At 36.8% G+C, this 27,097-nt stretch overlaps 1 protein-coding gene across 1 annotated transcript in view; it reads right to left on the reverse strand.

Moving 5' to 3' along the window:
* The window catches only part of TAFA5 (TAFA chemokine like family member 5), a 286,304-nt gene extending 259,504 nt beyond the window's left edge, over positions 1–26,800 (reverse strand). Inside the window, exon 1 of the mRNA XM_041474647.1 lies at positions 26,626–26,800. Coding sequence (XP_041330581.1) covers positions 26,626–26,716 — 91 coding nt within the window. The 5' untranslated portion in view covers positions 26,717–26,800. The remainder of the gene's footprint in view (positions 1–26,625) is intronic.
* Positions 26,801–27,097: the final 297 nt, after the last annotated feature.

A 27,097-nucleotide genomic window follows, 5' to 3' on the forward strand; every position in this document is an offset into this window, starting at 1 on the left:
GCAGCTTCTTACAAAAGCCACCCTAGCAGCAACCCCCACTACCAAAACCCTGCCATGCAAATCCAGTGCAACTACCCATAAGACAAGCCAGGCAGCACAGACAGACAGCTGGTGGCCTGATTCCTGCTCCACTTCTAGCCCTTTTCTTCCATTGTTAACACCTGATTGGCCTATGCTATGATTGCAATAACAAAAATTATGCCAAGCTACAGCAGTTATCAGATCCCCTGAGAACTGTATGACTCAAGGGTTGTACAGAGTAGGTCAAGACCAGCACACTTAAGAAAGCCTTATAGTAAATCTTGTTGGAGTAGTGCCATCCCTGAAAGCATGAGCTGGACTTACAGTAAAGACATCTGAACCATTCTACAGAGCTTACGTAGAATGATGAACAAGCACTCCAGGATGAGACACTATCATTAGCATCATAGACTTCTAGGTTATACTTTTAAGTAACCAAAACAAGTAAAGCCACAAATTCTAGGTGAATCCTTAAACCTAGAGCCTCTAACTGCATATGCATTCTTTACACTCCAGTGCTCCTCAGACTCTCTTTGGTAGACAGCATCTGATAGCACTAATTTCTCTCCTTACAAATTAAAGCAAAAGAGCAAAATCAGAAGCCAACCATTGCAACAGACCTGTGTTCTACTTTTAGCTCCACACAGGCCTCCCATGGACAACTAACCTGCATATATTGTAATTTACACTCTCAAAGCATTATAATTAAAAAAAACATACACCACTTCAAAAGGTATTGTGATAATTAGTTAATTCATTATAAAGTATTATGAATTTTTCAAAAGAGAAATGCTGCAAAAAAAATATTGTACTGCTATGAAACTATAACAATCTTACAGGACAAATATTGACAAAGTGAAGAGAGGATTATGACCTTCAAGTAAATAATTTTTATTTTTGATCTTGGCATTTTTATGGACCTTATCACTGTAAAGTCTGAACAACTCACAAATACTAATTAACTGAGCCTTCTTAATTATTCTCCCTGCTTACACAAGGGAAACCCTAGACCCAGTCCAATCTAAGTTCTGCTTTAACACTAGATGAGTCAGAAGAAAGGAAGGACAAAGAACAGTATGTAATGTTGATACTCACTGACCTAATACATTCTTCCAAGAAGGCTGTGAGAAATGGAGCAATCTCTGAATTATCTGAACTCATGCACAAGGTCTCATGGTGCCATACGTGAAACATTTATAATCCTCTCAGCAGTGGCTCCAAATGCTCTATACTGTGTGCACAAGCAATAAGGCTTAAACTTCTAAAACAAGCAATGTTAATATATTCAATGCTCATTCCCTGGAACCCAAGACTGTTTCTTGAAACATTTGTAGTAAAGGAACATAGATTTAAAAATAAAAGAAACAGCACAGTATTACAAACCTATCTAACAGATCAAAGTATTTCTTGCTAATAGCAAGACTGTACCAATCTGTCTGATTCTTGTACATGCTTCACTGAAACTACAAAGTAAGCACTGGTGCAATCACTCTGTTTCATTAAGCTGCTGAAAAAAACATCTGTAAGCATACATAATACTAACAATTATCAGGTGACTAAAACAATGCTTGAAGTCTCAACCCTTTCATTCTAGTTTTGAGAGGAAAAAAACCAACAGAGAGATGGAGAGGTTTAGCTAATTGAAAAATAGTGATTTTCTATCTACAGTGTAGTTACACTAACTAGGAAAAAACAATGCTGTTTACTAAGCCAGTCAGCATGCATCTTCAGTGAAAAACGTAACAGATCTCATCTATTTTTGGTTCATGTTTGGTTTGGTTTTGCAACATTTGGACACTTCAGTCTCTTCCCTCTTTCGAACAGCAAGGGACTGATCCTACTAACAAATTACTTTAGCGCCAAACTGAGCTAATATTTCAACCAGAAATCGGAATGAGTGATGAAACAACTTCTTTTGAATATTGAAAAATTATATATAGAGATATATTTATATAATGGAAATAATTAAAATATTCCTTCTTTTACTTTTTAAACATAGAATACATGGGCTGCTCGCACCTGTCTCTTTGAACACAGACCCTTTTCTCTGCTCTTTTTGCCCTCTTTATTCAGATATCTAAGTCAATAACAGTTTAACTGACCTGCCCCTACCTTGCCTTTGTCATTCTTTTAGCATGATATGTACAGATATTTTTAGGGCAGAGCCTTTGATGACAGAAATATTGTTCCTATCAATCTGCAGAGCATAACTAATATAAAAAAACATAATCATGTGAAATAATGTCTGGGAAGGATGGCTATGACAAGCTTGGAATGCAGTATTTACTGGGGGAAAAGAAAAGGAGATATACTACCAATTTTCTAGGTGCATTTTCAGTGTCAAAGCAACAAAAGTTAAACACAAGCAGAGTTTCTAGATACCACATACAGCCCAACCAAGCACAAAAGCAGGAACTGAAGGACTGATACACATCCTTGCAGGCAGAGTTTTGAAGTCATTATTGCATGAGACAACAGAACGGTGAGAATTCAACAGTGCTATTGCTAAAAGCTCTGAGAAGCAGAGAGCCTCTTCTTCCCCCCCAAAGCCTCTGTCCATACATGAAAATGGTACTTCATGAATCAAAAATACCAGAATGCTGGATGCCACTGTGCAGCCTTATCAGATACAAATCCCTTCTCTGAGCAATACAAACTGCACCCATTCTCTCAATGGAACTGAAAGCAGTATTTTTACTGAATTGCATGCTCTGGCTTTGGGGTGGGATGGCATGCAGTCCTAAAGATACTCTCTCAAAGCAGAGCTACCCATGAGGTAAAGTTAAAGGAGTGCTGCAGGACAGCATATGCAGCCCAAACAAGAAGCTTCCCTATACAGACACATAACCATGACAAATTATAAACTGCCCATTTTGCTATTCCCAGCTGGAGCTGTACAAGGCACTGTGCCTACACCAAACTAGAGCAGAAAGGGGGTTTTTGTCCTCCTAAGTCCACCAGAGAAGGTTTCCCACAATGAATATCTAAGACAAAGAAAGGATGACCAATCATCAAGTTTTGGATAAAAGTTTCTGCTCCTTAGTAATGACAATATTGCAGTCATTTGTGATACTACTCAACCTTTCTTTTTTTCAGATACAGAAAATATTCTGTTCCAAATCACAAAACCCTATTCTCTGATTCAGCCATTTGCCTAAAAACCTACCTTCCATTTAAATCAAAGAGTTGTAAAACAAGTTATCTGCTGGTTTAATTTGGTTAGCAAGCATCTTCATCTGGATTTTTTTTTTTTACTGGAAATTGTGTGGGTTTTTTTAAAACAATTTAATAGCAGGGGTCCTCAGTTCTTAGATTGAATACCAACGGTAAAATAAGAAGGTGAAAACTCTTACAACGTTCCGTTCCAACCCCTTGTAGGTCTATTTCCAGCTAATGAAAAGATAGCTACAATTTCATTTGTGTACAATGAAATAATCTATCAGGTCTAGTTTAAAAAGATGGCAACAAACTCTGCCTTGCTCTCTCCAGTTGGTTGCATTACAAGCAATTAATATTCCAATCCATCATTAACCAATGAGATCTTCCTGAGAGGTGGTATCAGTATCTTCCACATACTCCATGACATTGCATACCCTTGTTTAGAGCATCTAACAAGGCAAAGCTAACTTAAAGATGGCTGACAAGCTTCATATTTTCATGACAGAACACAAGGACAAATCCTGTTATACTTCATGTGCATGTTCACAGCTGGCACACTGTCAAGGGGCATTGTAATATGAATTAAGGTCAGCATATGAATCACAGTGTCAGTGCATGCACAGCTGGACTCTTAAACAGACTCATGCAAAAGACTCACGTCTTCACACAGAACCATATCTACTAGCTCATACTTTCAAAACAAACTACCAAAACAGCAAAACTAACATTAAAGTGCCTTTCTTTGCTTGATACTACTCCCTGTGAATGCAATTTTTTAACAGAAAGAGTAAATAGGTACCATTCCCAATTATTTAGTATCAGATCTATATATTGAAAGATCCTTCCTCACATGCATCATTCTTTCCATGGAGTATAGAAGAACCCGGGCCTGTCAGCAATTCTTTCAGGTTTTCCAAACAATTGATGGTAACTTTGATTACATTTTAGCAGCTCCCTGCCAGCCTCAGTCCCTGGCAAAAGGAACATAAAGGCCATGAAGTAGATGTCTGTGGTGCAGAGGAGTAATGAAGGTCTTCGTCCACAGGTAGAAGATGCTGATACTTGTTTTCACTGGGGCTGGAGTCAGCTTTTCTACAAGGGTTAAATGAAGAAGGGGGATAATCTCAGTTTAATATCCTAAAGTCAGTTTGTGCTGTTCACTATCAAACAAAAGGAACCCTCCAGAGAGGTGAATCTCCAACCCCTTTGCATTTCATAGCAATGGGGCTAATTTACACGGGTTTCTTCCCGCAGGCTGCTGTTTTGCTGCAGATTGTTGGCACAGCAGCACAGGTGCTGTCAGTACCCTCAGCAGCCCTTTGCTCTGCCTGCCTCATTCCCTGGGAGCAATGTGATCCAGCCTCCTCCGAACCCATCCCTGCTGAATCAGGGACAGGCAGGGGACAGGGTGATGGCTCACCTCTGCTCTTTCATCAGGCAAAATGGAGCTGCCAAACTGAAGACCATCAGGCAGTTTAGATTAAATTAACCCCCATCTCTGAAGGGCAGCCTTTCCCTCTTTCTGCTTGACAAGCAATGTTAATATGTCAGCTATATTCCAAAATTATTCAAAGCCCAGTCCTGTGCAGACTAAATACCTTGAGTATTTGGTAATATTTCTTATTTAAAAACATGCCATTTGTGTTAATATCACTTTCTTCTGACTGGAATTAGTTTACACTACATTGAAAAGCCTATTCTATTGACCAAGAAGCAGAGTAAATTGAGAAAATTAATGACATGTTGAAATAAATGACTACTTTCTCCTCTATTAAGCACATTGAATTTAGGAAAAAAAATACAGATGTATGACACAAACTGTGGAGCATGGTCTTCTTAACTTAATGTAAGTAATACATTAAATAATTGAAATAAGTATGCTAATTCTAAGTGGGAAAGAACTTAAATGTTAAAAAAAAGGAAGATAACAGAACACTAATGACTATTTGGAAATGTCCATTTTCATACTTCCAGTTTTTGCATAATCACACCACTTAATAAAGCTACAGAAAGATACTGTGCACTGCAAATTTTAATTTATGCAGCATGCAGTTCAGCTGCAGTTCTGAGACAGCCTTACTTCTTTGAGGATTAGAGCACAGTATTATTTTAATGTTGCCCCACAAAGACATTAATTAAACACTATATTGATACGTTCAAAGCTGGTTGAATTTCAGGCCAAGAAAGCTTTCTAGCTATCTTTTTAAATGTCTTGCGTAGACATTTATCAAATTCTGCAGGTTTGCTTGCTGAAACTGATAAATCTTATTTACATTTGAGGAGTTTTAACCCAGCCTGTTTGGTGGCTCAGATGAGCAGTGTTTAGATCAGTTGCACAGCTCTCCAACCTGCACAGAATTTCTTCCTGTGAGAGCTCTTGCTACTGCCAGAATTAGCCTGTGTATCCATTTTCTATGAGCCGTGTTTGTGTTAGAGGTACACATGCCAGAATCTTGTCAGCTGAACTCGCTACTTGCTGTCTAAGCACTGCTGCTGCTGAAGCCACTGAGAATATTTTGATTTGGAGGATAAGATTTATAGCATCTCGAGTTAGTAAATTATGAAAAAGCCATAGCATATACAAATCACCCTTGCAGGTTCTAAATTCTATAATAGTTTTGCTTTTTTCCTTCTAAGTCTTCAACAGAAAAAAAAAAGCCAAAAACAAAACAACAAAAACAAGATTTGAAAGGCACAGAGGTATCTCCAGATTTTGCTGCAGTATTTGAAAAACATACATTACAGTAAAAAATCCCAGCCTAAAATAGAAACCCTTAGTCAGCAATTACTGTGGAGCAATGTAAATCCTGATGTATTTACAGATGAAAGAGGGTCACACAACTCAGCCAAAATATTTCATTTTCTGAAAATCACAATTCTAGTTGAGTCTGTAATATTAAAAAAATCCTGTATATTTACAGTCAGCTTATAGGCAGCTGGGGTACACTTCCTTCTCCAGTAAAATATGTACTTTCATATAAATCAAGTTTATAGTTCACATGGTGCTGTAAATGTGTTAAGTCTGTTCCTTTTAAAAGTGTATTAAGAATTTTCAAAAGAAGAGAGAAGAAGCCATTTGTAAAGCACATGCCTCCAAAAACCTGCTGAGGGGAAATGACAGGATAGAAGGGCCAGCAGGAGGTAACACTTTCATCACTCTCTCTGACACAAGGGACCAGGACAGAATTTTGAGGTCGGTCCATAGGATAAAGGACATACTGCGTGAGAAAATTAGATATGAAAAACAGCTTACAGGAAAACACTTGTTTGGCTTTTTTTTTTCCTCAGTGTAGGTCATGTGAGTTCATACCCTGAATTCTGCAGTTAATTTCAGGATGAGACATCTCAAGATCTCAGACAATCCAATTTTTACTGGGATTGAATAAAATCAAAAACATCTCCTTGATATATGGTTTGGTTCAAAGCTGAGTCATGGTTCACCTAAAAGAATCATGAACTTCTCTTAACCTTTCTCTGAAATTAAGTCTGTAAAGTGCTTCCTATAAAAAATGGAAACTAGTTTCACACCATACAACTGCTCTAACCTTCCACTTCAAAGCCAGTAAAAAGTTAGTATTTGCAGTCACTTCAACTTGTCTGAAAAAAAAGTTGAGGTGTTCCTTCACAAATGAAAGAGTCAAGCAATGTGAAACAGTCATCCTTAGGAAAAAAATACGTATTTGGAAATACAATTTCACCTACTCAATTGCTAAAAATGGTGAGAGCTTATTTTGGGGGATTTGTTTGTTTATGGGTTTTTTTGGCTTTTTTAAAATCAAGACAGGTATTTTGTTACCAAAACCCAAAGCTTTCCTACCACAATTCATCTTTAACTGTTTCCATTTTATTCAGTAGGGTCTTTTCAAGCCTAGGAAATTTACATGAGTTCTTAATTTAAAAAAATAGCAAAACTCTGAAATCATTCCTCTCCTTTCTCTCCTGAACTCTGATCATCTATTTGCAGTAAAAATACTGAAAAATAAAAGAACAACTTGAAAAGCCTATGTCCCTAATACACTGGAAAATATGCAGTGTAATTCACAAGACACTAAGCTTTTCTTTGTAGACATAAAAGCCGTAGCAATTCCAAACTACATTTCTCAAACAGCAGGTATCAAAGAAGAAAGGAAAACATTGTTGTGCAACTGCCAGAGAACAAATAACCCCACTAATTCTTCTGTTCATACCTTTTCCTAAACCCACTAAGTGAAAACCATTATACATTTTGAATGGTTGTATACGTACATACAGGAAGACAAAATGCAGAGCATAAAATGAGAGTTGATTAATTAATTATTAATTGACATAACTAAACCAACCACTGAGTTCAGTTCTGAAAAAAAAAAGAAAAAGAAAACAAAACAAAAAAGAGCATGGCTTTCTAATTTAATTATGAAAGCCTGGAATATTATAAGATGGAAGTCCTAAAAAAGTGATCTAATAATACCATCATACACGACTATTGATCAAGCTTCAGACATGTAGACAACAATTTTATTTTGGAAATCTAAACCCCAAATGCCATAAACCCATATATTATCTTAAATTTTGCTTTTTCCCCAGTTCTTTTTTATGTGCAAAATAAAACATTACTGCAAATTTGGTTACTGAATTATTTTTATTGTATCTCTGAATTTGAAGCTCAAAAGAATTCTGAAACACTAATTCTGGATGCATTGTTAATACAATAAAAGCTTAAAATACAATATAGGAAGAACTGAATGCCTTTCTGATGACAGGTATAACAGAAGTGGGATGAGAACAATGAAATGGAAAGCCAGGCAGGTAGGAGCTAAAAATAACTCATATGAAAAATTTGGAAATTTACTGGTTGAAAATGACAGAGGAGAAAAAAAGGTCTAAAATGATGAACTAGTGACAGATTCATGGTACACTATCACCCTTATGCGGCTGTGAAAGGACAGCTGCTATCCTAACAAATGGGGATGGGAGAGGCAATGCTAAAAAAAGAGGTAAGCGTTAGTGCTCAACACCACTGCAAGACAGGTAAAGGTAAGATTATACTTTTTCAAGCCACTTTTTTTGGGGAAAAGAAGTAATGACAAGGGTACTACATGTGCACATTATAAATAAGCTGGAAAAATAGCTATTTTTCTTTAGCAGGGCAAAATAAAGGCTAAGAAGGTAAAATGTATATTAATAATTTAAGTGGGTATACATACTGGAAGGAGGGAAAGTGTAAAATAACAAATGGACACATACCACAAATAAATTAATGTGAAAAAAAATCAGATTTTCAGTAAAAACAACAATGAAAATCTGAAACAGCCTATGATGGGATTAAGAGGTGAAAAAATCTCAAACAAACTCAGTTTATAGACAGAATATAATGTAGTTGACTGTTATAGCCTAGAAAGTTCTGGTGTTCAACTTGAAAAATCTAATTAGATTAATAAATGTTGGGAAAGGGAAAAAGAGAGAGCAAAAGGGCTTGAGCAACAGAACAGTTGTAGAGCTGATCAAAAGAGAGATGGGACTTACAGTGTTGAAGACTATTAATTTTATATTTGTAAGAAAACACTATACTTATAGTTAGGGCTGATGAAGCTTTTTGCCAGCAAATGCTTCTTTGTGCAAGTTCAGAGTTTATTGACTATAGGCAGCAATTGTCTTTGACTAGCCAGCAAGTCTAGAATTAGTCTCCACCTTCCACCCCTTGATACAAACCTTTGAAAAACTAAGCTCATTAAAACTAATGACATATACTAGTAAGTATTTAGTCATAACATTCAAGTCCCTTCCATACAGTATTTATGACATATTTTTAAGTTTCATGTTCCCAGTATACGTACATCTAATACCTCAGAACATAAACACACACTTCAAACATGTTAACTCAAGTTTCATCACGGAAAAGTAAAGATATATAAATAAGAATGTTTTTGCCTGTGTAGAATATGGAAAGCATGCATCCCAACTATAAATAAACCTTTCATCACTTTCTCTTTTCTTTCATTAAAAATTCAATACCATGTATGTGATCACAAGATCACATACATTTTCATTCACACATATTTCATCCAAATTTCAGTCATTATATGCAACTGAAAATCAAAAGCACATTTCATATACTGAGATGCAAATGAACCTGTAAGGAAGATCTCTTACAAGTACAGCACATCCACACTGCTGCTAACAGTCACTCTTGCAGCTAAACCGAAATTTGGTCAAACTACCATCCACAAATGTGCATTTAACCCTGTCAAGCCTCAAAACTGTACATAAACTTTCAGGACAGCTGGACAGCGATACAACCAAAATACAAAGTAAAGCCTGGCAGAGAGGGATGACCAGCAAAGCTTCACTGTACATTGCACATTCACTGCACACAGACATGATCTGAGATACTTGCAGAATTTAAGAAGAGTACACACTGTTCAAGCTGAATTAATTTCTAAGAGTTCTGGTTACTCATTTACCTGCAGCATAGCATAGTGCTATCAAATGTCCTTTGAGAAATCATAATTGCAGACTATGTAAATTATACCCCAGAAGGACAATGTGGGTCTCATTGACATTGCAGCCTGTCTTTTGCATACAGTAATACAAAGGGCACTTTGTATTACTGCAGTTTTAATGAATCAATATGTTTATATATGACTTAAGCATACAATATCTGAAATATGAGCTACTCTATCACAATCACAAGTACAGTCAAGTATTACTTTACTTGAGGGGATGCAATTCATATTGTTGTAACTTTACAATAAGTAAGATGGAGAACGGAAAAAACAATTAAACCATGCATAGTTTGTGCCTAATTTCTACAATTTAAGATTGCAATGTAAAACTATGTATTTTTCCTACTTTTAAATGTGTCCTTCTACGTGATACTAAAATGATTCCTAAATTCTGTGTCATGGCAACACAGTCCATTCATTGCAGATGTAACTATGCTGTCCCATATTCAATGTTATTCATTGTCTGAAGCATCAGGTGGAATAAAGGAAAATGGAAAGGAGATAAAAGTACTGGTTTAAAAGTATCCTGGAGTGGATCCTGCATCTCAAAATGCTTCACAAACTCACATCCACAGAAGACAACTTCGTGCCTTTCTACAACTTTCAGGTACTATTAAAACACAGCAAACCTTTATTTTAACACAGTTTAGAGGAGGAGGACCTAACTGATAACATCAGTTAGATACCATTAAAGGAAGTCCAATACAGTTCAATTCAGTATTAACCCTCCATTCTTGCATTCCTTTTCTATTCTTCTGAAAAAGTGACATTTTCAGAAGCACAGATCGTACTTCCTTGAAGAACTGACATCGTGCAGCAATGTATCAATCACCCCAAGCACAGGGCTCAATTTATTTCCAAGTGCCAGTCCACACTGAGCTAATTCAGGGCCCATTACCCCATTGATAGAGTAATGTGCATGGCCTTCAAAAGACAGGTATATATCTGCCACATAATATGCAAAATGCAGTGTGTCAATGAATGCTGGTAGTCTCCTGATGAATTTGTAGCACAGTCAAAGGACTTTCTTAGTGGATCCGCCACAAAAGCAGATCCAACATCAGGGCACTGGAGGTCCCAATGTCCCTGCTTGGCACGCCCTGCCCACATCCTAGGACCTCATTCCAGCCCGCAGGGCCATCAACCCCCAACCCAGCAATGCCACAGCAGGAGTGGTCTCCAGCCCCCTCCAGCCCTTCAGTGCCCAGCCATGGGCCCAGCCTGGCCTCTCCCTGTTCCCAGAAGGGGACTGGTGCCCAGGACCAGGGCTGTCCCTGTGTTCCTGCCTGCCTGGCTCTGGGTTGTGGTGGGACAGGTCCTGGCTGCCAGGTCTCCCAGGGGGCCCCAACACCTCCTGCACCCCATCCCTGGAGAGCTGCCAGCCTCCCAGTACCCTGAAACAAAAATGCAAAACATGGACTTTAGCTAAGTATATGCAAGCAATATTTCCTCATAGACTTTGCCCTCTAACATGAAATTTATTTACCATCTCTATCATAAAGAAACAAGCTACACATTTGCCAAGACTTTAGAAAACAGAAACACAAAGTGAGACTGCACAGAGTAGCAATTAGAGATGGATGATTTTCAAAAATATTCAAGATTGTCAACAGTAGCAACTGCATGTCCTAAATACTCCCAAGTACCAAATGTTTCCATAAAAATGGATTTAAAACATGACTTTTTATATCCCATTGGACAAAGATTTGTTAGTGACCTCCTTCAAAACTTTGAGGAGAGCAAGATTTGTTGTTTTGAACAAGTTCAATAATTTGCTGTTTTGAGTTCCTTCAAAGTGCTGCTTTGAATACCTTCAATACCTCAAATGAAGAGGAACTCATTTTTAAAAGAGGGAAAAAAAATCAGTAGAATTCCTCCTTACACATTTACCTTTCCATGGGAAGCAAAACCTCTGCATCAAATGAATTGTTATGAACTGTGCTCACAAGACATGTTTCAAGTCCTGGAGAACCACAGGGGTGGTCAGAGCTTCATGAATGCTATTCCTAAACAGTAAATGCACAGACTTGTATTTAAAAATTCTGGAATATCATTAAATAGCAGCCCTTGGCAACCTCTAAAACCACTAATGGTTTGTTGACCTGGGATGTTTGGGAAAGCAGAGGACAAGCACCCAGGGCAGTACAAGAAGTCATTTTGATGCTGCAGTGATGTGAAGCAAAGGCCTACCAGGATGTAAAATCTTGAGGATGAGAGCAGAAACACAAATCATGGCCAGTTACTGGTCACTGAAGGAATGTTAGCTTTGTGAGTTCAGTAGAAACAGCATAACAAGGAAAAACAGGAAACATCCATCTCACACATGTAAAACACTCTTGTATGTGGTGCAAAAAAAAAAAAAAAAAAAAAAAACCAAAAAAAAAAAAAAAAAAAAAAAAACACCCAAAATTACAGCAATAGAAAAATGGCTGCTGCTTCTTCAGGGGCAGAGGCCAAGGAATACTGGGATTGTCCAAATACCTTCTCAACTAGGGATGCCACACCTCACCACTGGGGTCTCAGCAAGTCTTCACTTCTCAGAAAGTCTTCCTCCTCCCCAGCAGTGACTGAACACTGCTTTTTGATTCGCTATTCACTACATTCTGCAACTGCAACCCAGCAATCATACATAAAGTACTATCTTTACAATTTAATTGGGTTAAGTATGTTAGGATTTCAAAGAGCTCTTTATGTGTGTGTGTGCTTTCTGCTCCAGCCTTCCCACATGACAAAGTGATTGATACCACAGCAACCACTCAAGAGTAAATGCAGACATAACAGATGAGTGCAGCATGAAAATCTGGGAAAGCTGTAGAATCTCCATCACGAGAGGTCTGAAAGCAAAATGATGGTCCAGGTGTACTCAGATCTGCTGTGTGCTTTTTGACTTGTTTTTTATGATTCTATAGGAAAGAACAAATACTAATTTAAAAAATACATACTAAAAATTTATAATGGGAAAGGAGACTTTGCAACAGAATTGCAGCTGAAAAATGGTAATGGCGGTATACAGCGGTGCTATGTAGTCATAAGTACCTCCTGTTATTACATTTAACATATGTAAAAATGAGATCTATTTTTAAATCTAACACACCAGTACGGAGGAATTACCCAATCCATAACACACAACTGTATCAGATGTCAGCAAAAACTTCACCTTAAAAAGTTGCATAGCTCAGACCTTCCACAAGTCAAAGGTCATTGGCAATCACCAATAGGGATGGGCCAAACACAGCAATACTTAGAAGGCATTAGACAATAGTTGGGTAAAAACATTATTTCATACATAATTCCTAATCAGTTTTAAATATATAGTAGCACTGAAAATCAAAACTGGCTGTTTGAGAGTTGACATATGCAGCAAATTAATTAGCAAAAAAATTGACCCTACATATTGCTCCATAAAAGTTATTTGCTCAGTTTGGCTAGACATGGAGTTAGAAAGGTAACAGAACAGCCCATGGAACTCAGAGGTACAGTTTACAATACTCACAGTGCATAGTATTAAAACTGGCCTTTTAAAATAGCAAAAATGAATCCCATTATTAAACTCTATCTTTTAATCTGTTCAGCAAAGCCCTTTGAATATAAAAATATACTTGGTAAGTTTGTTCTAGAGAAAAAAAGCCAACTATTTTCATAGAATTTAAAACAAATTGATGGGAACAGACAGAATATAGTGCTCAGCATGTTTAAAAATCATCAATATTAACTGCACAGTTGCTGAGCAACAGAGATGCAACAAAATCTTATACTGAAAAGCACCTATATATTCTACAGTTTTTTAGGGAAAAAGATTCAAAACAACAATTATCTTAGGAACAACATAATTAGAAAGCTGATTGGAAAAGACTCAGTTTGCATAACTTAGTAATGTCTGTGTATTTTTTTATGTTTTGCACAAATTTGTGGCCAAATACACAGAATTATGCTCTTATTCACAAAACTAGAGAAACATGTCATGCAAGTTAAGAGTTTCCTCAGTCTAATACATCAGATTCAGGAAATTTTTGCAACCTACGTGTTACTATGGCAACTTTTTTGTTTCTTCAAAATGTAAATTAACTTTGAGGCTTCGTTACAAACTCTGTATTTCCTTTGTGTTTGTACATAATTTTTTATCATATATGTAATCAGAATAGCTTTTTACTTTAAATGGCTACATTTTATATTAAAAAAATGAAGTTACAGTGAGTAGGAGCTGGGATTAAATCAGTTTTTAAGCAAATCTCTGCTTAACCTTAACTTTTAAACCATAACAATAAAAAAGTGCAGGAGAAAGCAATCAAACAAATGAGTTTTATGGCGAAGGTTTCTATCTTTGACTTTTACAATTGTAAACTTCTAGAAAATTAAAATATGCTGCACATTTCAGTCCTTTTCTTACTCTTTTTCCTGCTAATTCCATTGAAAACCCATTTTACTGGGTTTTTATTCACTTTTTTTTTTTTTGTAACAAAAATGTTTAAAAATCTGGAAAAGAAAGTATGACTGCTCTGGTTTTTTATGAAGAAAATTGTGTTTTGATATGCCTCTCTAGCTCTGGACAGACTTACTGAATTCAAGAACCTGCCTGCCTTAAGATGAACAGGTGTCCACAGTTCCTGTTATAGTGAAGATTACAGGAACTATGTAAGCCCAGAGATAGATCTGACATCTTCATCACCATGTCAGAGAGTCATAGCATCAGAATGAATCTGAAAGAAAAACTATTTCTTTTAATTTGATTCTCATTTCTTGTCCGTTGAAAAAAAGAGAATAGCAAATCTCAACTTGTGAACCGACAAGAATTTTCAATTTACTCATTAAAGTACCTGCAATAAACAGAGACTTTCAATTCATTTTACACTATTACTAAACATATACCATTTATATGAACTGAGTTTAATATTAAGAAATTATTATAAATCTAATGCATTTTAGTTCTTATCATAATGGAGCTCACAAAAGTGAGGAAGAAAACTTTAAAACATGACAATATAATAAAACAAATGTGAAAACATAGGAGGTTAGCAACACATAAAACTTGGTCTCTCCACCATGGACATCTAAGCAATCTGGTCCAGTAAAGGTGTCCCTGCCTATGGAAGCGGATTGAAATAGATCATCTTTAAGGTCCCTTCCAACCCAAACCACTCTAAGATTATGTGATTTATGCCGCCTTCCTAAGGGAACAGTTGCCCAGAAGTTTGCAACCAAGTAATCTAGTGTAAAATAAGCATCTGGCAAAGACAAATTACTTATAAAAAGGGCACAAAGCCCATGTTCATCCTAGTTCTCTGTCAGTATTAGAAATAAAAAAATCAGACTATATTCTAGCAAAATTAAATAAGGATACTGGTAATTCATTAGCTAGTACACAAAGCTCTAATGCCCAGTAAACGAGATCATGCAGCCAGCCCTATTCTAAGCTAAAAATCAGACTGTAACAATTTTATAATGGGTGAAGGGACAGTCAAGGCTATACATATATAAGCACACAGGCAGAGGGAACATGGAATTTATTTCTAAGAGAGCCTAGAAACTAGGGGAAAAAAACTCCACAGTATTCAGAATCATGAGATCCCTTGACCATCTCCTTTTTTGCCCATGTTCCCATGGGTGCATGTAGAAGGCAGCTGCATTCTATTCAGAGAGCATGCAAGAGAGAAACTAAAAGTAGACAAGAACTACTAAAGAAATTCAGCATCTAGATGATGAAAAGCATTATGCCTGTGAAGAGACACTGAGGAGAAATGATATTTCGTAACTTCTGTTATTTTAACTACTTGCTCATGTATAATTTAACAATCTTTTTCTTGCACTTCTTCTGTGAACAGTGAGCATCTCTAGACTTGTTAAGTGACTGCAAGGATACGGTTCTGGCTCTAGATAAGGCCTAAGTGCATAATTAAGTAGAAGCACATACTACTAACACCAATAATTCACTGCATTGGAGTATGAAGTTGTACAAAAGCTATAATTTTTAGGGACTGTGGAATAGGGAAAACAGCCTCACTTTACCATCAGAAAACAGTGTCACCAGGAGCTGCAGTGCCCAAGTCTGGGACAAGGAACTGTAGCATGCAGCAGAACCTTCCCAGTTAAATACATGCTTCAAACAATTGTTTTGAAAGAGTTTCAGCATGGATTATCTTCCAAAGGTATTTACCTCACACACCTTACAGATGGAAACTACACTATCCCAGGTCAATAAACCAAGGCAAAAATATACCAAAGTAAAACCTTAGAGCTACACAGGAGCATAAATGAAAACAGCAAGAAGTTCAACACCAATTTCAATGGAGACAAGATTTCATTCCTAACATCAATCAATCAAATTGTTCCCTTCAACTTTCATACTTTACAGATTGACTTTCTTAAGGCTGTTACCAAAGTTTAAGTTTGGTTAAGTGAAAAGTCATGTGTGGTTTGCAAAATGCTTTTGGGGTCAGAAAAGTGCAACAAAAAGGAAAAACTGCTGCTAATTAAGCATACAACGCCTTTTATTAAAAATATGTAACAGTACAAGTGATACCTATATATCACAACAAAATGCATATTTGTCTAGTTATGAATTAACCAGTAATTAAAGTAAACCGGTTGGGCCTTGACATTAAATTAGTATGGTGGACGTGACCACAAAAATGGTCAATCCATGTTTTATTATACAGTCTCTAACTGCAGGTAATGGCAGTTCTTGGGTCTTCAGCCCACCTAAAAATCATGTCACTATTTGCTAAATAACAGGTAAAATACACAGTTAATGTTTTAATAGTCTTTAGGGAAGACATAAAACTTCTTAGAATAATAAAATACAAGAAGTTTTACTAAAATGTTAATCAAAATAATGGAAAGTTGAAAAGAGTCAACAAAATGGGGCTGTTACTATATTCTACCAAAGAAAATAACACACAGCAAAGTGACTTTTATCTTTAAAGGCTTGCATCTAAAACTCGTCAGCATCCATTATAATTCTATAAAATAAGATAAGGCAGCATCTGGTACAATCTATATAGTTTTATAGCCAAGTACACAAAAATGCTTAAAACAGTTACAAGATCTTTTCACAATAAATGAAACTGAAGCCTCTTTACTTCCTCTACCAGCATGTATTATAAAAACAAAGGCAAAAGCTAGAACAAAAGAGGAATAAAAAAGAACATTCATTTCTCTTAATGACTAAATAATACTTTTAAAGGATTAACAGATAATGGGACCTGCTGATGCACAGGAATAAAAAGCATCTTCACAACCATTTTAGTTTAATCTCAATTAGTTCATAGCCATAAGCAAGGTGATACTCAAGCACTGACCATTTCAAACAACTGTTTGATTCTCTCGAGGCTAAATCTATTCCCAGATTCACAATGCACTTCTCCAAAACATGTGCAACTCTGAGTAATGGAGCAGAGGTTTGGTTTTTTCTTCCTTAAAGACATAAATTTGTATTGAAAGAGTAATGCGGAAAAAAAAGAAGCAATTTAATACAATAAAGACAGTAGCAAATTTCAAAAGATAACATATAACATTGTTGTCAGGATTAATTAGCAGTCAGCAAAAAACCACATAAAATGCAAGTGCTTTTTCAAAAGTTAGTGTCATGGGAAAATAAATTTTAGCTTGTCATACAGTAACTTCAAAAAACTTTTATTTCTTGTCTTTTAAGAAACATTAGTGCTGCTCAAGAAAACAAGAACTAGTACTCAGGTCCTCTACATCTCTAAGTTGAAAAACTCAGTAGTGCATAACTGTTCAACAGACACAAAATAATTCCACACAAAGCTTGCTCCAAGCACAAGCTGTGAACTATGAATATAATTGATTTGCATGGCAATGTTTGGAGAGAGATGGGGGAGCTTTAGGGATGTCTTCTGTGAGAAGCTCTGGAAGCTTCCTCTGTGTTCAAGGAAGCCAATGCCAAGCGGTTCCAAGATAGACACACCGGTGGCCAGAACCAAGTCCATCAGGGATGGTGGTAGCACCTCTGTGAATACATATTTAAGGGGTGGGGAGGGGGGGGGGGAATCTATGCAACACCAGCAGCATTCAAAGAAGAGAAATGAGAATATGAGAGAGAAACAGACAGTCCTGCTGACACCAAGGCCAGTGAAGAAGGGGAGAAGGTGTTCCAGGTATCAGAGCAGAGATTCCTGTGAAGACCATGGTGAGGCAGCTGCCCCCAGCAGCCCATGGGGATCCACAGCAGAGCAGAGATCCCTCTGCAGCCTCTGAAAAAATGCTAAAAAAGAAGGATAGAAGGATAGAAGGATAGAAGGATGCCCAAGGCAGGCTGTGGCCTTACAGGAAGCCTACAATGGAGCAGGCTCCTGGCAAGACCTGTGGATCCAGGGAGAAAGGAGCCCACACTGCAGCAGTCTACCCCTGATTGACTAACCCCATGGAAGGACCCATGTTGGAGAACTCTGTGGAGGAGTGTCTTCCATAGGAGGGACCCCATGCTGGAGATGAGGAAGAGTATGAAGAGGAAGGAGCAACAGAGACAATGTTTGACAAACTGACTGCAACCCCTCTTCTCCATCCCCCTGCACCACTCAGGGGAGAAGGCAGAAAAATTGGGAGTAAAGTGAAGCTCAGGAAGAAGAGAGTCAGGGGGTGAAAGTCTTTTTAAGATTTGGGTTTGTTTCTTGTGACTCTACTCTGATTTTCACTGGCAATAAATCAAATTAATTCTTCCCTGAATTAATTCTTTATTAAGAAGAATTTGTCTGTGATGGTAATTAGTGAGTGATCTCTCCTTGTCCTCATATCAACCCACAAGCATTTCTGTCAGCACAACTTGCTAATTCTCCTTTTGCTAGCAGATTTGGAACTACACAGACATCTAAAAATTGGACAGTACTGCATCAAGATAAACACCATTGCAGACTGCAATGAACACAAAGCTTTTAACAACCCATAACACCAAACAGGCACATGTTAGCAGAGAACTTTACAAAGCCATTTGCAGCTCACCCTGTTGTGGGGCAGGTTCTGCGTTTCCAATACCAGACCTCAGAGTAGCCATAGGATAACCTGGAGATAAGCCCTTCACATGCTGGGGTAACAAGAGCAGACTGGCAGAAACAATCTTTAACACAAATCCACATCTTATAAGGAATACCAGAATGTGAATTAGACTAATATCTCTATTTCACTGCTCATTGCATAAGAAGAAGTGCAAACAGAGCATGGTTCTGATTCAGGACACCTTTGAGTCCTAAAGAGCTTGCAAGATAAACAGTACTTAAAATTTATGTGCATCATGATATTTTCTGTTACTTTTTTTTAATTGTTTTTAAATTACATCTGCAACTCAAAAAAATGCATGATTTAACTAATAACACACTTAAAACACTAACTGATTTCTTGGATTTTTTTTTCTATGATACTTTCAGACCCTAGGATAATTTCTCATGAGCCTATTGACTTCAGCAGCAAACAGAAAATTGCCCTGAAGTTAGATGTTTAAATATCTTTCACCTTCATAAGTTTTAGGTAAATGCACATTTCAGAGAATCAGACTTCAAGAGACTTCAAGAAATCACCTAGTCCACCTGTCTGATTCAATTTAAGAATACTTTTCCCAACAGACAAGATTGTGATCTGGAAATAAAACTCTCCTATTCCATAACTTCTCAAGAAAATCTATCTCAATGCTTAACTGTTCTTGCCAATAGCAAGTTCTCCCTACAGCACCTGCACAAATCTGTCCTCCTGCAACCTTTCCCAAAGTCTAGCTTAAATTTCCCCCAAATCAGTTTGCATTCATTGCTTCTTATGATCTCCCCACTTTACAGAAAGGATGGCTTGTTATTCTCAAGGAAGAATTTTATCCACTGAAATCTCTTATCATGCTAGTAATCTCTTCTCTAAACTTGGTAATACTATTGTCTTTAGTTCTTTTTTCTAGGTCATATCTCCTAAAGATTTAGCTATTCCCTTTGTTCTCCTGTGGATCCACTTAATCTTTTCTCATGTGTGACTACAATTAAACATGCAGACTTTGAAACACCACATAGCCTTGTGGAACATTAGAAAGAAGCTGAAGCTCAGAAAATATTTGTCCTTTACAAATAATTTTTTTACCTGATAAATTAATATAATCTCCTTTCCTTTTTATGGTCAAAAATAATACATCACTCATGTGAAAATACACATTAGTACACGGTCTGCCTTAAGAAAATATTAGTACTGTTTATTTCTGTATTAATTTCCTGTTTGGACATATTCCAAACATGTTACTCATTGCTTCTAACAACAATTAGTAGCAAGATCTTTTGCTCTGAGTAAGATTTACTTGTGAACTGATGTGCTGTCAAAGGTAAAATATAGTGAATAGGCAGATTCACTATAACGTGTTGAATGTCTAGAACAAGCATAGAAAGCACATTTAGGCAAATAGGATTTTATTAAACAGAAACTACTATCACTATGGGTTATAAGTAGCACGAGGATGTAATTTCTAAGAAAAAAAATCTTAGCTAAAATGCAATATTGGGTGGAATAGATACCCCAGTTGGCCAGTCATACTCAGCTGAATGATCAATTCCAACTGGGATATCCAAATCCTACCAGAAAAAAATTACAGTTATTTTAATTAGTACAATTGTGTTGTGTCTTTTCTTCATGTGATTATAAAGAACTTTTTAAAAAATATATACATAAAGAGAATAACTTTATCTATGTTTTGACTAATGAATTTAAAAAAAAATATGGCTTCTCTCAGCAATATTATATTGAACTCAACTTTGAAATTCATGCTTTTTTTTTTATTTGGCCTTTTTAGTTCAGTTTCAAAAAGTCTCAGTTGTGTGTGTCTTGTTTGGGCAGTTTAATATTTGATACCTGCTAAGAAATGAGAAAAATAAATAAAACCAACAGATCTAAAAAGCATGCACTTTTGTATGATGTGACTCACTCCAGTCTACAGTACTGCCTTTAGGAACAGGTAGTGCTGATAAATGCTGAGAAAGGTCAATAATTCATCACTTGTGCTCCTGGGCTATGAAAACTGGCAATCGTAAAAAGGCTACTGAAAAATCTCTTACTAATGGCTTTTTTAAGTTGCTCAGTGGAGAAAACTAGGAGATTTATACCATCGATGGTGCTGTTCCCTGTGAAGACATACAAGTCGTTCATATTAAACACCCGAAGTGAAAGACTATTTCAAAGCTTCCTCCCATGGGGAGAAAACCTGCCAGACTCCCCCTCTTGGTACAACCCAGCACAGCAGATGCCACATAGAGAACATCTTTCCTGCCTCCCTGAAAAGAAAATTACTGAGAATTTTGTCTGCATTGCTTCCTTTGACTGCTACACCTCTCTAATCCTGTTGAAAAAAAAACAAGCAAAGAAACAAAAAACAACAGACTGCAAAACATCAAAAAATTTCAAATACAAAGACATTTTATCTCAAAGCAGGACCTCCTCTCATTTTTCTGCAGTTCCAATGAGCCACACACCATCACATAGCCACAACTGGGTCTTAATTCTATTTAGCTGCCATAAAACTATATCAAAAATGCAAAGAGAGACTGGATACCTTTCACATTTTCTTTCCTATGTAGCCCTTATTCAAGCTTAGGGCTTTTCAACCACCAATTCTGTTTCCTGGATGGGAAGAGTAAACTTTCCACTTCTGCATTCTATACCTCTCTCTACTCTGATGTCCTGTGCTGAAAATATCATTCATATCTGCCTCTTCACAACACCCCTCCAAAAAATGCATGGAAGATAGACAGTGGAAAAAAATTATATTACAGTGCTTTAAATGCAACAAACCCTTCAGCAAATTTGCAGCTGGGACACATTGTCCTCAACTCAGTTTTACTATATATAGGCAACATATGCAGCACATCTGGTATACGCAGTATCTTACTGTTTTGAGACACAGGTAAAGCATAAAAGGGAAAAAAAGAAAAAAAAAAAAAAAAAAAAAAAAAAACAACACTTTTTTTCCCTGCCCCCACATTCTTAAAAGCAATTATCTTTCTGCATTTAACTGGTTCAAGTAATTTTTTTATGTTTTAAAGGTAAAAGAAAAATGAAAAGATAGCAATATTATCTGTCATACTAAGTCACATTCAAGTTCCTTCTAGGAAAATTTTGAGGGCCAAAGGCTGAAAACATTTTAGAAGATAACAGCTCCTTTCCTCAAAAGGTTTTACACAGCAGTAAACATTAGCAATACCAGCTTCCTCAAGCGATCAGGTTATATGAGCAGAAAGCACTTCAAAAATCATCTTGGGTATTCTGTCAGTAGACATTTTCAAACATTAGCAGAAGAAGTAGCAGAGTTCTTTGGGATTACAAAGCTAAATAGAATATGTGCGTCACTATTTGTCAGTGTGAAAATGTACATGCTAAAACCAAAAATACGCATAAAGCTTTTTCTGTAGTTTTAGAGCAGGATAAAGTATTTAAATCTGTATAAAAAGTGACAGGAAAAACATCTTAAGTATAAAATTTAGCCAAGTTACTATGTGCAATATTGCACTCTTTTTTTAAAAAGTGCTGTAGTATTTTTCACTATTGTGACACTAATTCCTATAAACAGAATTGACATTGAAGTGCCTACAAGTGTAACCAAAAATTGCTAATTTTTGACTGAGGAGAAAAAGAAAAAAAAAAAAAAGACAACTATGAAAAATTTGCTAAACAGATACCTTATTCATATATATAAGTATACACTAAAGCTGCAAAATTACACTAAATTTTGGTTCACAGCCATAATCATCTGGTTATAAAAGAAGTACTGGAATTCTCTTGTCTCAACTACTGCAGTGTATCAACAGAAAATCATCTTATTGCAAGCTAGTTTTGGGATCTGAATATTCCAATCCTCTATACTTTAAGATTCTTGAGATTTAATCTGCTCCTGTGCAGTCCCTCTCCAAACAAAGCTAACATCAGCCAAATCTCCTAAACCATTCAAAACATCAATGCACCTTTTGATAAATTAGACATTTCTATCCCCCAATGAGCTATCAGCACACAAACAAAGCTTTAAAGTATACCCAGGGCTGTAACACACCCTTGGCTGCCAGGTACACATACCCTTCTTAAGTTACTCCATAACTGCCCTACTTTCTATGAGACTCAAAGACACATTTAGAAACTGTATCCTTCACCTTTTCCCATCACTGCAGTTTCTGAATGGTTAAAAAGTTCTACATGAAAGAGGTCCTTGTCAGGGGCAAAGGGGTTCCCACAACTGATGGGGTGTAACACTAACTCAAATGTTTTTCATTTCTCGTTGAATAAATGTGTTAAACAATATTAGATAATGAATCAACTAAAATCAGATGTGGGTAGTGAATATCCTTGGTTACTTTTAATTTTCAATGGACTATGCAAAAAGTTTTAGATACTGAAATTTTAAACACTCCTTCATACTGACTACAGCTGACTAGAGTATGTTAAACTGCTTTGCAGTAAGATCAGACAGGCATGGGACTGCAATTATATATCACAATACCCTTTTCTGGGTTCACAGCTCTATTCATCTTTTAGAAACACTGAAGGACAGATTGGACATAGGGGAACGGATTAGCCACAGGGCGACCTGTATTTTCACACAAAAGCCTAAGTGTGGAAAAATGGCACCCTGTGTTACCCATTCTTCACTTCCTGAAAAAAACATATTCATGAAAATAGACATTTAAACAGCTCTTTCCCACTCATCTCAGAACAAGCGTTCATTGTTTCTTAACACCATTTATACGGTAGTAATGTAATGCTACTACCAAACTGCCTGAATTCACAAATGTATATAAAAATATTTAAGAATTAAGACAGGCTCACTTCAGCACAGGAACTAAAATGAAATCAACACAAAATTAACATTAATTATGAAAAAAAAAAAATCTCAGTTGGCTGTTGCAACATACAATCTCATATTTATGAATGGGACTGGAGGAGGGTTTGGTTCTGGTAATAAGTTTCAGCTGGATGTCATGGAAGTTCTACACACTGTAGCCACGCAGTACAACTGAAATTATAAAAAATACATTGTGTTACTAGGCCACAAGACCATAACCTACCACATAACATCAGTAATTCCAAGTGAGTAAAAGGAAAATGAACAGAAAAATATATGTATTAATTACATAATTGTATGAAGATTATGTCAGTTTTCTGTTAAAATCTAGCTCTGGAAAAATAATAAGCAGTAAATATTTTGAAAGATGCAAAAATGGAAAGAATATACATTAATAAATCAGGTTGGAACTTTAATTACTTTTACATGTCATTCTTCCTAAATCAATTGTCTTGCACACAAAAGAAATGCTTGGTGTATGGACTTGTACCATCAACTTGCCTCAGGAGATAAGTGTTATCAACTAATCTGATCCAGCTACTCAAACTGGTGGCTTATTTGAATGTTCTTTGGGATAACAGAAAATTATCCTTCTGCACAAGCAATAACCAAATTAAAGTGTCCAAGCACTTAACTTACGAATTTGACCACACAGCTGAGTTACAAACAGCAAGCCTGTGTAGCTCATTAGGCTCCAATGGGAAATTAATCCTTTGCCTGGAAATCAACAGTCTAACATCATGGGCAATGAGACACAGCATTCCCAACTTTTTATAAAATTATGATGTAAAGGAATAGTTTTGACATCAGAAAAATATTTCAAATCTTATGAAGGTAGTGAGGTAATCTCACACGTATTCTTCCTGATACATTTACTTAATACACTAATGAGGTTAACACTAATATGGTTAAATTATTTGCTAGTTCTTTCCTCACACTTTTTCTCTTTGTTTTCTTACTGAAAGTAACATAAAACACCAGGTTCAAAAATGATAAAAAAGTACATGTAAATATTATTTTCCAAACTGCTTACAATACATAGTTTAAATCCAGTGTTATCTATTTCTCATTCTTTTATATGCCTTCATTTAGATATCTTATGCTTAAACCATTCACTTTTATTGGATATTTTAAAAGTTCTTCATAAAAAAAAGCTCAGTCATACTGTGCAGACTTTCATTCAACTCCACCAAACTATTCCCTGTCTTTATTGAAACCACAAGGAGAAAGGAATACATACACTGCTAAAGTAATTGCATGGAAAGGACCAAAATGCTATCATGGAGATTAGCACCTGTCAAGAAAAGTCTGACAGCTGTCCCAATATATGCAATTTATAGTCAGTATATAGTTTTCATTGCTAAAGAAAACAGAAATGGTACGGGAACAAATATAAACAAACTGATCTAATTAAGTTATCCAACAAGCTAAAGAGCTTCAGTTTGCTGTCTGCAGTCCATGTTAAAAATGGTTATAATTGCTAGAAAAATGTAAAATGTGTTAAAAGTCCTTAGTGTACCGCCATGAGTTCTGTTTTCATAAAATAATTTGCTAGCTTTCTAACCCTACAAGGCAAAATGAAATATTTTAAGGGAAACAAAATGCTTCCTGTTTTGAGAATTTTTTACAGTAACACAGACCTCAAGCCCTAAAAGAAGAAGAAAAAAAGCAGTATAATGGCAAATAGAGTAGAAGAACAGCATGATAGTCTGCAAAATTACCTCAAAACAGGCCATGTCATTAGACAGATATATAAAAATACAGTTGTCTGAGCATTTTAAAAGAATGTTAAATAAGTCACTATGTGGGAGGCATTGCATACAATGCAATTACAGCATGGGTAGGTTTTTAAAGGAGAAATCTTTAGCACTGGAGGTATCTGAATAATGTTCCTAAATTAACTAAACCAGAGTTTATTAATTTCAGGAAAAAAAAAAATCTCTGTAAACATACGAGTCTCAAGTTTTGCTTAGACTGACACTAAAATAAAATCAGTACTGATGCTTCAGAGGTTGCAAGGTAGTCACTTTGCCCAGCCTTGAGTGAAACTTTGTTCCAGTCACAAAAAAGTTTTTCCCTGCTTTACACAGCCAGCACTCCGAACTGAGCTTAGCTCCTTTTTCCTCCAGCTATACTCAACTATATTATAATGGTAAAAAAAGAAAAAATGGGTTCACCAAAACCCCCATATTGTTGTGTTATCTTTGTTAATACTGCTTAAAAAACAGGACTGGACTTTTCCATACACCACAAAATATATATACATTTTTCAGGATTCACACTTGAATCTCAGACTACAGTTTGCTATACAAGTAACAAATGGACTAATTACTTTAGCAGTAGGAGAAAAAAAGACAATACTAATTTCCTGAGGAAAGAAAACAAAACAAAAAAAGAGCAGTACAAGGATTACTCCCCATGAAAAATCCCTCCACTCACTTAATCAAACATTTTTTTCCCACCCAATTCAAGGAGGGGAAAAAAAAAAAAAAAAAGAAGAAAAAAGATGAAAGCCTGCCCGGCAATTCAAATTATTTTCTCTTACAAATTGTAATCACAGTTTTCTGACCAGAAGGTGATAAAAACAGGAGCCCAGAAGCCACGCAAAGGCCTCTTCCCATTTTGGGGCAGTGAAGAGAAGGAAGACGTTGAATGCCCAGGATTTGCTCTGCCCTGCCCTTTCCATAGAACTTTAGTGCCATCTATTGAAAATGTACTGAATAAGGAAGAGGCAAAGGATGCCTATTGATTTGGTATAAAAATAAGACGTTTACTTGTTAAGGGGTTTTTTGGTTTATTAATATTCCCATGATGACTACTGTTTTGTGGTCATCTGATAACAACAAATATTTTCTATACACTATACATGCCCCATAAAGAAATGAGACGTCAGCTAAAACATCGAATATAAACATCATACAGATTTCATATATATATATATATTTATATATACATATAATATATATACATTTAGCAAAGATGTAAGTCTAAGCCTACCTATTACCTAAAGCAACAAAACTGAGAAGGCTTTAACGGAAAGGAAAAATAGCGTGGAAGCACTGCTGTAAATAGAACATACTGGAAACAGTAAAAATAATTAAGGCACCTCTTAAAGATCTTAGTATTAAAGAACAGGATATGTAGACATGCACATACAATTACCTTCTTTAAGAAACTGTGAGTGGATGACAAATATAAGAAAACAGCAGATCGCTGCTCCTGCTAGTGCCCATAAAGCTTTCAAGAGCTGCATCTCGGTCTGAAACTCAGTAAATACCCAGAAAGTCACACAATGAATTTCCACAGCGATGCATCAACGCTTCCCTCTGTGCGCCAGGCGCGGCGGCTCCCGGCAGGGACCACACTCCCGAGCAGGGCGGGCGAGCCCGGGGCTGCGGAGGAGGGGCCGGGGCTTCACACCCCGCGCGGGGGCAGCGGCAGCGCCGCGCTCTCCTCGCCGAGGCAGCCGGCGCGGGGCCCCATGAATCAGCGCTCCGTCTCCGCGGGAGCCGCGGCGAGCCGGCGGCGGGGGCAGGGAGCCGGCAGTGCCGGGCAGGGTTGCGCAACAGCGCCCGCTGCGCCGCGGGGGCGCGGGGCCGCCGCCGCCGCTCAGGGCGCGCCGCCGCCGGCCGGC

Source organism: Pyrgilauda ruficollis, unplaced genomic scaffold, assembly GCF_017590135.1.
Source record: "Pyrgilauda ruficollis isolate IOZ18807 unplaced genomic scaffold, ASM1759013v1 scaffold33, whole genome shotgun sequence".
NCBI lineage: Eukaryota > Metazoa > Chordata > Aves > Passeriformes > Passeridae > Pyrgilauda > Pyrgilauda ruficollis.